The sequence below is a fragment of the Sander lucioperca genome, chromosome 15, assembly GCF_008315115.2.
Source record: "Sander lucioperca isolate FBNREF2018 chromosome 15, SLUC_FBN_1.2, whole genome shotgun sequence".
In the NCBI taxonomy this organism is placed as follows: Eukaryota; Metazoa; Chordata; class Actinopteri; order Perciformes; family Percidae; genus Sander; species Sander lucioperca.
The window spans coordinates 14241047-14253802 of NC_050187.1; the positions used below are offsets into that span (position 1 = coordinate 14241047).

The 12756-nt window shown below is 43.4% G+C and overlaps 1 protein-coding gene across 5 annotated transcripts in view; it reads left to right on the forward strand.

Annotated features, from left to right (window-relative positions):
- The window catches only part of lyst (lysosomal trafficking regulator), a 68210-nt gene that overhangs the window by 20630 nt on the left and 34824 nt on the right, over positions 1-12756 (forward strand). For 4 of the 5 annotated variants that reach the window (XM_035992694.1, XM_035992697.1, XM_035992695.1 and 1 more), the window contains 4 exons: positions 45-135; positions 1386-3486; positions 9202-10150; positions 10251-10436. In XM_035992694.1, the coding sequence (XP_035848587.1) occupies positions 45-135; positions 1386-3486; positions 9202-10150; positions 10251-10436 (3327 nt within the window). The remainder of the gene's footprint in view (positions 1-44; positions 136-1385; positions 3487-9201; positions 10151-10250; positions 10437-12756) is intronic. The other variant, XM_035992696.1, reaches the window with a different exon arrangement.

Genomic DNA, 12756 nt, shown 5'->3' on the forward strand with positions numbered 1-12756 from the left:
GGAAACTTTTGACGTAACCTCAGTGTGTTTTGTTGCACTCTCAGGAATTGACCTGCCGGGAGGAGCTGCTCACTTTGCTGCTGTCTCTACTACCGCTGGTCTGGAAGATCCCTGTGCAGGAGGAAAAAGCCCCAGGTCAGTACCCACAAACACTTACTCTATTACTTGTTCATGTTAATATCAATGTTAGCAGCACAGCTGTAATGGCATGTGACTACCTCGTATTCCTGGTTTGTAACTAACGATTTCAATTACATACTTCATTTTTATGAGTGTGAAATTTGCCGCGCTTTACAGTTCTCTGTCATTTGCAAACCCTACGGTAAAATCGTTTGTACAGACGAACTGAAAGGCACTGCAGATTGCATTTCATGGGCCAGAAATGTTCTTCAGCTTTGTTTATTTATACAGTATATTTGCTTAATCTTCCATCTTTTACATCATTCTTTATCAATTATTAAGGCTAAGCCATTTTCAGCATTAGCTTCGGTTTATGTGAAGACAGTGGAATGTGTGCACATTGCTTTTGACTGTAAATAGTCTGTGGTGATCTTATCACATTTTTATTATTATTATTATTTTTATCATTTTGAGATTGATAAATCTGATGTTAGTCATTGTAGTCAGTGTCTCCTTAATGTTAGTCTGGCTTACAGAACATAGATTGCCGGGATAAAGCCTGACATCCAGCTATCTCCGCTATCTCTTTTGCAAGGGTACCATCGCTGCATCCAGGATTTAGAGCCATCCAGGGCAGTTGTGATTGGTTAAAAGAAATACAAACAACCCAGAGCGTTTTTTTTCTTCTTTCCACTATCCCAAAATAGATGAGCAGTGTAGCCAGACCATACACCAGCACTGACACAGCGCTGGAGTACAGTCTGGCAATGCGAGACTAACTTAATGTTGCATTTTTTTTGTCACAAACAGCCACACAACAGGAGAAGACTAGTGTTTGCAGAGGCCTGTGACCTCAGGATGACACCGGTATTTAGTACAGTACTGCTGATCCTATCTAACATGGAGCCTAGACATTTTTACTTTAATTAATTCTTAGTCACTGAGTGTGTTTAAACAAACACAGAATGGCTGCTGACATGCAGCTGAGCTTTATGTTACTTATCTTACAGAAAAAAAACTTTTTTTGGGGGGAATTTTAAGAATTGTTTTTTGGAAATTAGAAATTCTAAATGGCTGGTGTTTGATATATGTTGCTTTTAAGCCTCAATACCTAAAATGTGACATAAGCAGACATTAATCCAATATGACATCAGTGTACAAGTTAGGTAATACTCAAACATACCAGTATATGTCTAGAAGTACATTGGTGTGTAGGCTTTCATGTATGTTCAGAATGAAACTGACAGATTTCTCTATGTTGACAGATTTCACCCTGCCGTCCCTACTGGAGGTATTCCTTAGCCGGGAGGTGAAGGCCGCGCCTCTCAGAGCAGGACAGAAGGCTGCGACAGATGAACAGAACTCTGGGAAGAGGTCCCGTATTGGCAGTGGCTCCTGGAAGTCACGGAGGTCACGCAGGACAGCGCAGAGATACTCTGTAAAGGATGCTCGAAAGTCTCAGGTTTCTACCTCAGATTCAGAAGCCAACCCTGAAGACAAAGCTGTCCCAGGCCCCGGTGGTGCGAGGAGCCGACGGTCACATGGCTCCACCATCCGAGTAAGCTGTCAGCATCATCGTTCAGAGGCCTCACAGTTGAAATCCACCACCACTACAGAAACCATGAGTGCACCGTACCCGCACCCTCGAGCCCCTGGGTCCCAGACAGCGGACACTGAAACCCTGACTGACCCAGCTGCAATATCAATTTTCAACCGCATGGAAAACTCGCCCTTTGATCTCTGCCATGTGTTGCTTTCCCTGCTGGAGAAGGTTTGTAAATTTGACATGAGCATCAACCACAACCCTGGCCTGGCAGTCAGCGTCGTACCTACTCTCACTGAGATCCTGACTGAGTTTGGAGATTGCTGCAGTCCAGGGGGAGGGGGTGGAGGTGCAGCAGGGGCAGAGGAGCTTGCTGGAGGCTGGACGGAAGAGCCCATTGCGCTGGTCCAGCGGATGCTTCTACGCACCATCCTGCACCTGATGTCGGTGGATGTGAGTCTAAGTGAAACCCTCCCAGATAGCCTGAGACGCAGCCTGACAGACCTGCTGAGAGCCACCCTCAAAATCCGGAGCTGCTTGGACAGACAGAAAGACCCCTTTGCTCCTCGGCCTAAGAAGACCCTGCAGGAGGTCCAGGATGACTTTTCATTCTCCCGCTATCGCCACAGGGCGCTACTGCTGCCAGAGCTTCTAGAGGGAGTACTACAAGTGCTGCTGGGTTGCCTGCAGGCTTCCACACCCAACCCCTTTTTCTTTAGCCAGGCTCTGGAGCTGATCCATGAGTTTGTCCAGCACCGCGGCCTGGAGCTGTTCGAGGCCACAGTGCTGCGGCTGGAGGGACTTGGCAGGGCCAGGGATTCTGAAGTAGGAGGTGAAGCTTCAGAGAGGCTACGAGGTCTAATTGCAGGGGTCTTTAAGATCATCAGTGCTGTCAAGAAGGCAAAGTCAGAGCAGCTGCATCAGTCTGTGTGTGCCAGACGCCGCCACCGTCGCTGTGAATATTCACACTTCCTGCATCATCACAGAGACCTTTCAGGTTTGCCCGTCTCTGTTTTCAAGCAGACTGCCAGACGCAACCCCTTTGAAGAAGATGGGGAAGGCAAGGAAGGGATGGAGAGTGATACAGTGCGTTACCCCGAGCGCTGCTGCTGCCTTGCTGCCTATGCTCACCAATGTTTGCGGCTCTTGCAGCGACTGTCCCCCAGTGGGCCAGCTGTGTTGCAGGTACTGGCTGGGGTCCAGGCTGTTGGAATATGCTGTTGTATGGACCCCCGTTCTGTTGTAGGACCCCTACTGCATGTCTTCCAAGCTCCAGGTCTGCGTAGTTACCAGTCTCATGTTCTCAGTGTTATGGGCCGACTGATCCTAGACCAGCTTGGTGGGGGGCAACCCTCAGAAAAAGCCAAACTGGCCTCCTGTAACATCTGCACTCTGGACAGCAGCCAGCTCCCAGGCCTGGAAGAGACACTGCAGCACGGGGAACCTTCAGCCATTTCTACCAGTATGTGCTACCGTTCCCAGGGTATTCTGCCAAGTGGAGGGGGGGCAGAGGACATGCTGTGGAAGTGGGATGCTCTGGAGGCCTATCAGGAGCTAGTGTTTGGTGAAGACTGGCAGCTGAGCCAGCAGATAGCTGGCCATGTATGCCACCTGACCCTGCGGGGCAATGCTATAGTGCAGTGGCAGCTCTACACACACATCTTTAACCCTGTGCTGCAGAGAGGGGTAGAGCTGGTCCACCATTCCCAACAGCTGGGGGTTTCCACTGTCTGTACTCAGGTCTGCAGCGATCACACGCAGTGCCTACCTGTGGAGGTACTGCTCATTTACCTGCAAACGTTACCTGCCCTTCTCAAATCAAGGTGAGTGGTTTCAGATCAGTTTGAAGTTGTGTCTTTGGTCATCTGTCTTTTTTTAGTGGTTGTTTTAGTCAGTCTCTCCGAGCTTTCACTGTAGTATTGGACAGCATTTCAGTTTTCTACCAAAGATATGTTAGGTAGAAAGATGTGTAGCTGCAAGCTGTTTTCAGGTTAAGTCAATGCGCAGAAGCATCAATAATCTGTCAATAATCTGTGTATAGACTAATCCTTCATTACAATAAAGTGATCCAGATGGTTGGTAAATTTCTTACACAAGAAATGGATGGCTCCTTTTTATAAAACAAATATAATCAAGCTCAAGGCAGACACCTAATCCACTTGGGCATTGTTTGTCATTAGATCTGTCTCTTCAGGTCATTGCTAATTGATGCTAATCAATAATTTATTACAGCTCTGTGAACTGAGTGACAGATGGAAGACTATTGTCTGTTTATGTAACACTGTTACGAGTACAGTAGTCAGGCTAAAGCAGGTGCTTGTGGTATTTGTCTGGAAACATTTAACAAAATGCTGCCGAAATTGAATTGGTATATATTACTGTACTGTATTAATTAGGTTTTCAGTTTTGTTATATTATCAGTTGAAAATTGAGTTCTCAGCTGTGAGGCAATTCAGAGACATGAAGGTTGTGTGTGTGTGTGTGTGTGTGTGTGTGTGTGTGTGTGTGTGAGAGAGAGTGTGAGTGTGAACCAGGATCACCTGTCTAGGTTGTTTACCGGCTCCTGCCCAACGCATGCTGGGACAGGTTGAGTCCCCATATGACTAAACAGAATCAGTGTGTATAGAAAATGGATGGATGCTTTGAGGCAATCTGTCAGCAGTGGGCGGATTGGTTTCCTTATTAAAATTCAGAGTATGTTGTTCTGCTCTCTGCAGGTTTGACTGGCATTCAAAGTCTTTACAGCTGTGATGTTTGTCCTCAAAAGACACTTTAGAGACAGTTTTAGGTCCTTATGCTTATGTAAAAGAAGGCATCTCTATACAATTCTTATATTCATAATTTTACTTTCTGATGAGAGGTGTTCTACATAAACTTAACATGTTTTTTTCCCTTTTATGTACCTTTTGTTCAAACACCAAGCTACTGCTGCTCAATGGATATTTGTAAGTTACATGAGGAAGCTCATTGATCTAATTGGCTGTTCCAGGGATGTACATTTTAATACCTTTTTTGTTCACGATTTATTTTTTTAATAATAACAAAAATACTTTATGAATTCCATTGTAGCGTACCAATAAAAGTGTGAGTTAGGCAAGAGCCAATACTTGAGTCTTGATTTCAGAATTTCCAGAACAGGTTTTCATCCGTACTCTTTGACCCCTTGACTAAAATATCTACCACTACAGTGAGGGCAAAAAACAGTATTGGCTGTTAAATTGAGACAATATGGCCACATAATCAACTTATTGTTGCTATACGAGTGTAATGTCTCTTAATTCTTTGCTGTTCAAAACCGCTCTAAGAATTCCATATTTAACACATTTAGATTAAGCCTGTTTTCACAATTGTACAACTATATTGAAACTTCAGGTCGTAGCACACATGGTCAATAAAACAGTGGTTGCTCAAAAGTTACATACAACTGGTCTTAGTAATAAAAAAACAAACATACTGAAAATCGCAAACAAATTGCAATCTTTACTGCCCAGCAAGATTAAGAAAACGTTGACTTGGTGAAGGATGCTTACTGAACTGCTTCTGTACAGGGCGAAACCACCGATTCTTGCATATGTATGGTCAGTCTCACTAGGTTAGCGTGTACAGCTCCATCTGGTGGGCCAATTACATATTTTATATATTTTTTTTAATCTCAGCTTTCTCCCAAACTGTTGAATAAAAATCTGCATAATCAAAGTGCTTTTTAGCCAAGCTATCTTTGGGCCCAGTAGTGTATCTTATGTGACATTATCCAATATGCACACTGGTCTAAAGGAATATATTTTTGCCATATTGTAGATCAAATTATTGTATTTGTCAGTGAGGTCAAGGATAGGAGATAATAGGGTAAATATTAATTTGCACCCACAATGTATTCAAACATTTACACAAGCTGAAAATGTAGTTTCTTAGCCTTCTGAGGTCACAATGGGAATATTGGTAGTTTGGGACAAGGCTCAGACAATAAGCATTACATTAAGTGGTTGGTATTCTCACACACTTATATAATGATAATGATGAAATAATTTGTGTTTGGGTGATCTTATCCTCCACCTAAATGGCTTAAATAATGCTACAGAAGTACCGTACATTTTGCCTGCCTCTTCATCATCTTGCACCACTCCTGTAGCTTTCTACATGACAGAGCACCCTATTTTTCAAATGAGAACATTACATATTTATGTTAATGGTTAGTCATCCTGATGGACTTGCACACCCCTAATGAAAAGAGGAAATGTTCTGAAAAGGCTGAATTAATCAACTCTGCATACATTTAGAGGACAGCTGGAGAAAGGGTTCAGATTGAAGAAAAAATCAGCAAGTTTATTATTTATTAAATTTACCCATTTCATGCACTGAGAAAGCTTCAAGTGAACATGTGTTTCAGTTCCTTAACACACTGGTTGAATAATCCCATGCTGAGATTGAAGTGTTTTTCTTTTCAGTCCGTGTATACTGTAATGTCAGCACATCTCGTGAGAGTGTTGTTTTCTCTTACCAAATGTTGATTTAACCTTCACTCAGAGGTGACGCATTATTCTTTTAAGTTAATTTACCCTGCATTGTTATAGTGTAATTTATTTATCACTACCTTGACAGTGGGTGTATACCAGTAGGAAACACATTTAAAAGGGTCAAATGTTGGCTTTGGTTTTCTAACTAAGCATATAATTCACATTCAGATACCTTTGACACAATGTGACTAAAATTTGTCTTTGTGGCTCAGTAAAATAAATTCACAACAGATATTAGATACTAAAGCAAATGCAGTATATAAAGATGGAATTTTACAAATATAGCAGGTGTGTATATGTGCAAAGTTAGCATGTAGTGTCCTTCACAGTTAATTTATCATGTTAATAGAAGTTGACTTATATATTTAAAGGCGCTATTGTGCCCTGGAGGAAATTATATCTGCTGACTAGTTGTATAGTTTGTTAGATTAGACTGAGTGGTGCCATTTATTTTAACTAGTGCAGTGCCCGTTCAAAATGTGCCTGTTTGGAACGGGCCGCTGCTTGGCCTGTGGTATTGCTGCTTGTAGAATTCATCAAAACCAAATTCTACCCCAAAATTACTTACAGAAGGACCCTGAACCACTTCATATGCAACTCCCCTGTATACCCTACTAGTAACTCACTGATTTACCTGATGGAGAACGTTGCAGATTCAGAATGTAATCACAAAATATCACAATGAAAATGCGGAGTAATCAGACATTAGCGTCATAGGAGTCGCTTTCGAGAGATTTCGGTGGGGACGCGTACCTACCAGATTTCGTCATGAGTCATTTTGTACCCACCACTTTTTTTGAAAACCTCGAGCTTCTTTAGTTTAAAAAAAAGTCCATAACACATATAATTCTTGAGCGACAGATGCCAAAAAATCCACAACAATCTCTATCCCCACAGAGCAGACACAGCCGCTCTGCTGCTGCGCTGGCTGCACGCTTCGATCTCTGTTCACAACACTGCCTGTCTGTCGGGACATTCTGCTTAACGTGAAAAAAAGCTTAACGTGGTTTAATGTACCTAAACAACGAGCAATCGTCACCAAATTTCTCATGGCCATATCTTGTAATGAACACTTAAGCCTGTCAAAAGAACTAAACAAAAATCCAACGATTATAGACGTTATCTCACATTAGCGTTGTCTTCTTCATTGGTGCCTATGGCGAGGAAAAAGCTAGCTTGTACCTAAACAATGATCAATGATTACCAAATTTATCTCTCATATTGCTCCTCATAACCACTGAAAACTGTCAAAAAATCGAGCCAGAAATGTGGTGATGATTGATCGTTGTTTAGGTACATTAAACCACGTTAAGCTTTTTCACGTTATGACTTATAAACCCCATGAGAACCGCGGGGAGTCAACCCACAGCCGCTCTGCTGCCCTGCTGAAAATGTGAAGCAGAAATGCTTAATGTCAGATAACGTCCATAATAATTGGAGTTTGGGTTTGATTTTTTTGACAGTTTTCGTTATGAGAGCTAAACAGCGTGTGTGTGTGTGTGTGTGTGAACATGTATCTCAGTGTCAGTCCAAATTACGCACAATAAGCAGTTTGAACTCACTGATGTAATGCAATTTATTTATTTTCTAAGTGTTCGTACGCTCAGTGAAACTGAGTCCAGCATGAGGGAGATCCGACTCAGAGGAGGAGAGGTTAGTGAGGCCAGCGTCTCCACGGCAGGTGATAGTGCGCACGGATCCGCTGCGCCACGCATGGATGAAATAATGAAATAGTAAATAGGACTACAGTAACAGAAATATGTGCAGAATTAAGACAGTCAAGACGGCCCAGTGTTTGGTGGACCTGGTACCCCTTGTTCACTTAATAGTCTACATATCATCCACGGGATCAATTATGCATCACATGAGTTTGCCCAACTGACACAGCGTTTGTTCCTGGGGAGATGGATCTATCTGGATGTGTTTTGAGATGCCTGATGAAGTTCGACGTTGTTGATCCGGCATCATTTATCTTGGTGCCAGGTGCCACACACCTTGCATGTAGCTGCTCGCTTACTGCCACTGTTTACCAAGTTATTGAAAGCAAAACTAATGACAAAAGGCACAACTCCGGGAGGACTTGGTGTCGCCATCGTCAATGCGTTTTTTGATATGTGAGTGCGCGCACATAAGGCTTTGCCATAATGTGCAACGTAACGCATGCGCTAAGGGCAGGGGACATGCAGCTCGTCATACGTTTCCCCAACGTATATGCGCCAATATAGGAAAATATACATGAATAAATTTAGATTTTAAAAGCAATTATTACATGAAAACAGGTGTTGGCGAGTCTCGAAGCTCGAGTCCGAGTCAAGTCTGAAGTCTTTTGGATCGAGTCGCAAATCAAGTCTGAAGTCAGGTCTTTGTGTGACTTAAGTGCGACTCGAGTCCGAGTCTCAGACTCGAGTCCCCATCTCTGGTCTGAGGTGTATGTTACATTTTAGCTTCCAAAGCGCTGCTGCTTTCTTCGACCCTCTCTGTCTCTGGTTCTGCGTTGTGCTCAGTCAGTGTGTAGTGTGAGAGGGGGAGTGGCCAGCAGCTAGAGCGGCAAAAGCCAATGTGTGCTTCTTTTACCAATATATATTTAACGATATCTTTTGCATTTCTAATCCACGTCAAACTTGGCACCGCACTTACTCGTGCCCGTAGCAAGACACCTGTCAAGTTTGAAATCCATCGGACCATCCATCCATCGAACGGTTCTAGAGATAGGCGCATAACAGACAGACAGACAGACAGACAGACAGACCTTCCTGCAATTTATAGATAGATTGCTGGGAGATCTAGAAGAGTTTAAATGTATGCAATTCACCCTTGTATTACCATATTAATCCTTTCTTTGGCCAATGAGAGGCACATGCATATATATTCTTCCTGGGGGTAATTTTTAAGTTAATGAATGGCATAGTTTAGTGTTGTAAGTGTTGAATTATGAGTCTTGCTATTTACCTATATTGAAAGTGTGTAATCTTTATGTCCAGTTTCTGCTTTACTTTGCTTACTTTCTAATACTTTCTGTTCCAGGGTGATCAGAGACCTTTTCGTCAGTTGCAACGGGCTCAATCAGGTGACGGAGCTTGTCTACCTAGACCAGACACGCTCTTCGGCTTTGAAGGTGTTTGAGACTCTAATAATAGGGATTGGACACCAGCAGGCTGACGGGGTGCTTCAGGAGGTAGAGAGTGTTGATGCTGAAGAAAGGGAGGCCGTCTTGGGCCTGGCTGAGGAACTGGGGTCCCGAGGGGCTGGAGAGGGCCCACAGAGCCTCAGCAAGTTCTACGAAGGCCTAAAGGAGGCATATCCGCGTAATAAAAGCCGGAGTGGGCAGGGCCGTGGACCAGGGCGCAGCCGAGCAGAGACCCACCTCCATGTTATAAACCTTTTCTTGTGTGTGGCCTTCCTCTGTGTTAGCAAAGAGGCTGATTCTGACCAGGACTCAGTTAATGACTCTGAGGACACTTCAGGTTACGACAGTACAGCCAGTGAACCTTTTGGCGGGCGACTGCCTTACCTGTCCCCAGACAGCGTGGCTCTGCCCTCCAAAGAGCAGTTACGACGGGCTGCAGATGTTTGGTCAGTGTGTCGGTGGATCTACCTGGCCAGCCCCTTGTTTCAGAGGCAGTTCTTCAGGCTAGGAGGACTGGATGTCTGCTTGCGCCTTATGGCCATGGTTATTCAGAAACTTTCCTGTAAGACCAAGGATGGGAAAGCAAAGAAGAAGAGGGATGGTAAGGGCAAAGGCAGCCCCGAGTCCACAGCCCCAGCTACCTCAATGGGACTGGAGGAGATAACTTGTGATTCAGCCGACGCCCTCAGCACTGGTCCAGCTGAGGGAAAAACCAAAGATCCAGCAAAGAAGCTGGAGGAAGAATGGCAACTACAAAGTATTCGTCTCCTTGAGGCCTTGCTGGCTATTTGTCTGCACAGTGCAAACTCGGCCCTGCAGAGGATAGAGCCTGAGCTTTCTTATCAGGTACGTAGTTTAATATCATACTGATCAGCTAATCCCTGACCACATCAACCACACAAAAACAACTTTTGAATTAAACTGCTATGTCTCCTCTCGTCTATAGCTCCAGTCAGTGGAAGAGACCCTGTTTGAGGTGAGAGACCAGCTCTCTCGCTCAGGGGTGGTGAACTCTGACCTTGCTGTTCCTCTGTTTGACTCTCTCCTGAGAGTGGCTTTGGCAGAGGTATCATCCTGTCCTGACCCGCCTGAGGAGAAGCCAGACAGGGTGAGTCCTGCCTTGGGAGAAACTGAGTGAAGTTAATGCAACTTTTTATATTCTCAAGTTTTTGTTTAGCTACACAAGGCAAGTTCAGGTTATAGCCAATCAGACACTTGATTCCTCTGCAGCTACAGGAGGTGCTATCTATGTTCATTAGTAGGATTGGGCATCGAGAACCAGTTCCAACTTGGAATCGTTTCAAAAATTCCAATTCCAATTGAATCGTTTCTTTATTGGAATCGTTTGGAAAATTTGGTTTGTAGCAGCCACCGTACTTCCAGGCGCTTGTTCTGTTGCAGCCATAAGCACGGTAAGCGGCGTTCTAGTGTGGCTTTATTTTACGTTGAAAAAGCCCGGTAAAAGTGTAAATCATCATTGAATTTAATTGAAATGTTCCTCTTATCTGTGAAATAAGCATGTGACCTGTTTCAACTCCACCCCTCAAAGAATCAGAATCAAGAATCGATAAGAACCGGAATCAAAAGGAAGAATGGGAATTGGAATCAGATTAGTTAAAATCAATATGATGCCAAACCCTATTCATCAGGCAAAATGTTACCCTACTAATCTTCTGGACAGCCTCTACTCAATAAAATGAAGCTTTGTCTGAATTTATATACTAAATGTTTTTATTTACACACTGAAAAAATCCTCCTCTTAAACTAACAACTACTCCATCTTTCCTTTGATTCCTGACCATAAACCTTTGTTGCATGTCCTGTCTCTCTCCCCTATTTCCCTGTTGTCTTTCTACTGTCAGCTTAAAATAGGGGCTTAAGATGCCCAAAATACTTGTCTTGCCCTTTCATCAAACAAATTCTCATCACTTGTTTCAACAAAAGAGCAAATGCTTCTGAAGGGGTGAGAACTAGAGTCAGGGGTGAGAACTAGAGTCAAGAGAGATCATACAATTTTAAATAAGCATTTAAATAAGCATGTGTGATTAGAAAAACTGCATCTTGTTGTGTGCTACCCAATGATGTGAACTTATCTTTCAACCAATGTGTCCAATGAGTCACTGTCAAGGGGACTAGACATCTTTGCTTGATTAACTTTATTTATTTATTTATAAAAGGTCCCATTGCATGAAAATTTCACTTTATGAGGTTTTTTAACATTAATATGCGTTCCCCCAGCCTGCCTATGGTCCCAGAAATGGCGATAGGTGTAAACCGAGCCCTGGGTATCCTGCTCTGCCTTTGAGAAAATGAAAGCTCAGATGTGCCCATCTGGAATCTGCTCCTTATGAGGTCATAAGGGGAAAGGTTACCTCCCCTTTATCTGCTTTACCCGCCCAGAGAATTTGGCCCACCCATGAGAGAGAGAAAGACATCATGGTTTTCAAACGAGCAAAGTGGCAGTTGGTCAAGGCTACACCCCCACCCTCCACCTTGCCCCCCCCCCTCTCCTCCTCAATAGCTACAGACACAGAAATGGCACATCCTAAGGAAAGCTCATTGTGGAACTGGCTCTAGTGGCTGTAATTCTGCACCAAGGCTGAATTTCGGGAAAGAGACTTCAGATACAGTATTAGGGGACCACTAAGGCCTATATAAAAGCATCCAAATGCACCATGTCCTGGGACCTTTAACACAAAAGATTAACAAATGCATATTTCATATCATACCCCCCCGGTAGAATTAAGCAGATTGTGTTCAGTCACTACATACTGCTTCTTTGGCTGACCACCACGGCAAAATATATAGAGCAGTGGTGTTTATTTAGGAGCGAACCGTACAATGAAAGGAAAACCATTTTCCAGCCGAGCGTCGTCAAGCATCAGGGCGGCTGTGTATGGCCACTCACACTATGTTGCTAAGCAGCCGTTATCTGCCCCGATATGCAACAAAACAGCAGACATACATAATGATAGCCCTTGTTTAGACTCATTTTGAAACCCAAATGGGTCACTGATGGTACTTTTTGTTTTAAAGATTTTACAATGTAAGTTCATTTGACATAGGCTTCATAAAAGTATAAAGAATAAATCCGTTTAAATATACACATGTCGAGACATGTATGTAACTGCTTTCATGCTGCTTTATTTATTTGTTCAAAAAAACAATGTCAAAACATAAGTTTTTCTTCTGGCTGTCCTCACTAAACTGACTACCCGCCTGGTAGCGGGTGCCTCCTATCTCACAGCCTTAGACGTGTTTTTCACAAGTCTTAAAATGCCTGTCTGACTAAGCCTGTTCCAACACTGGGGGATTTAGCTTTTTATATAATAGATTTACCTATTTCCTAAGAGCTTAGTTCTTTCTTCGTGAGCTCAGCAGAGTGTGATGTTCACTTTACCATTACAAGTATGTACGATGAAGCTCCAAGATTAGTCTTCCACCACAAAGTT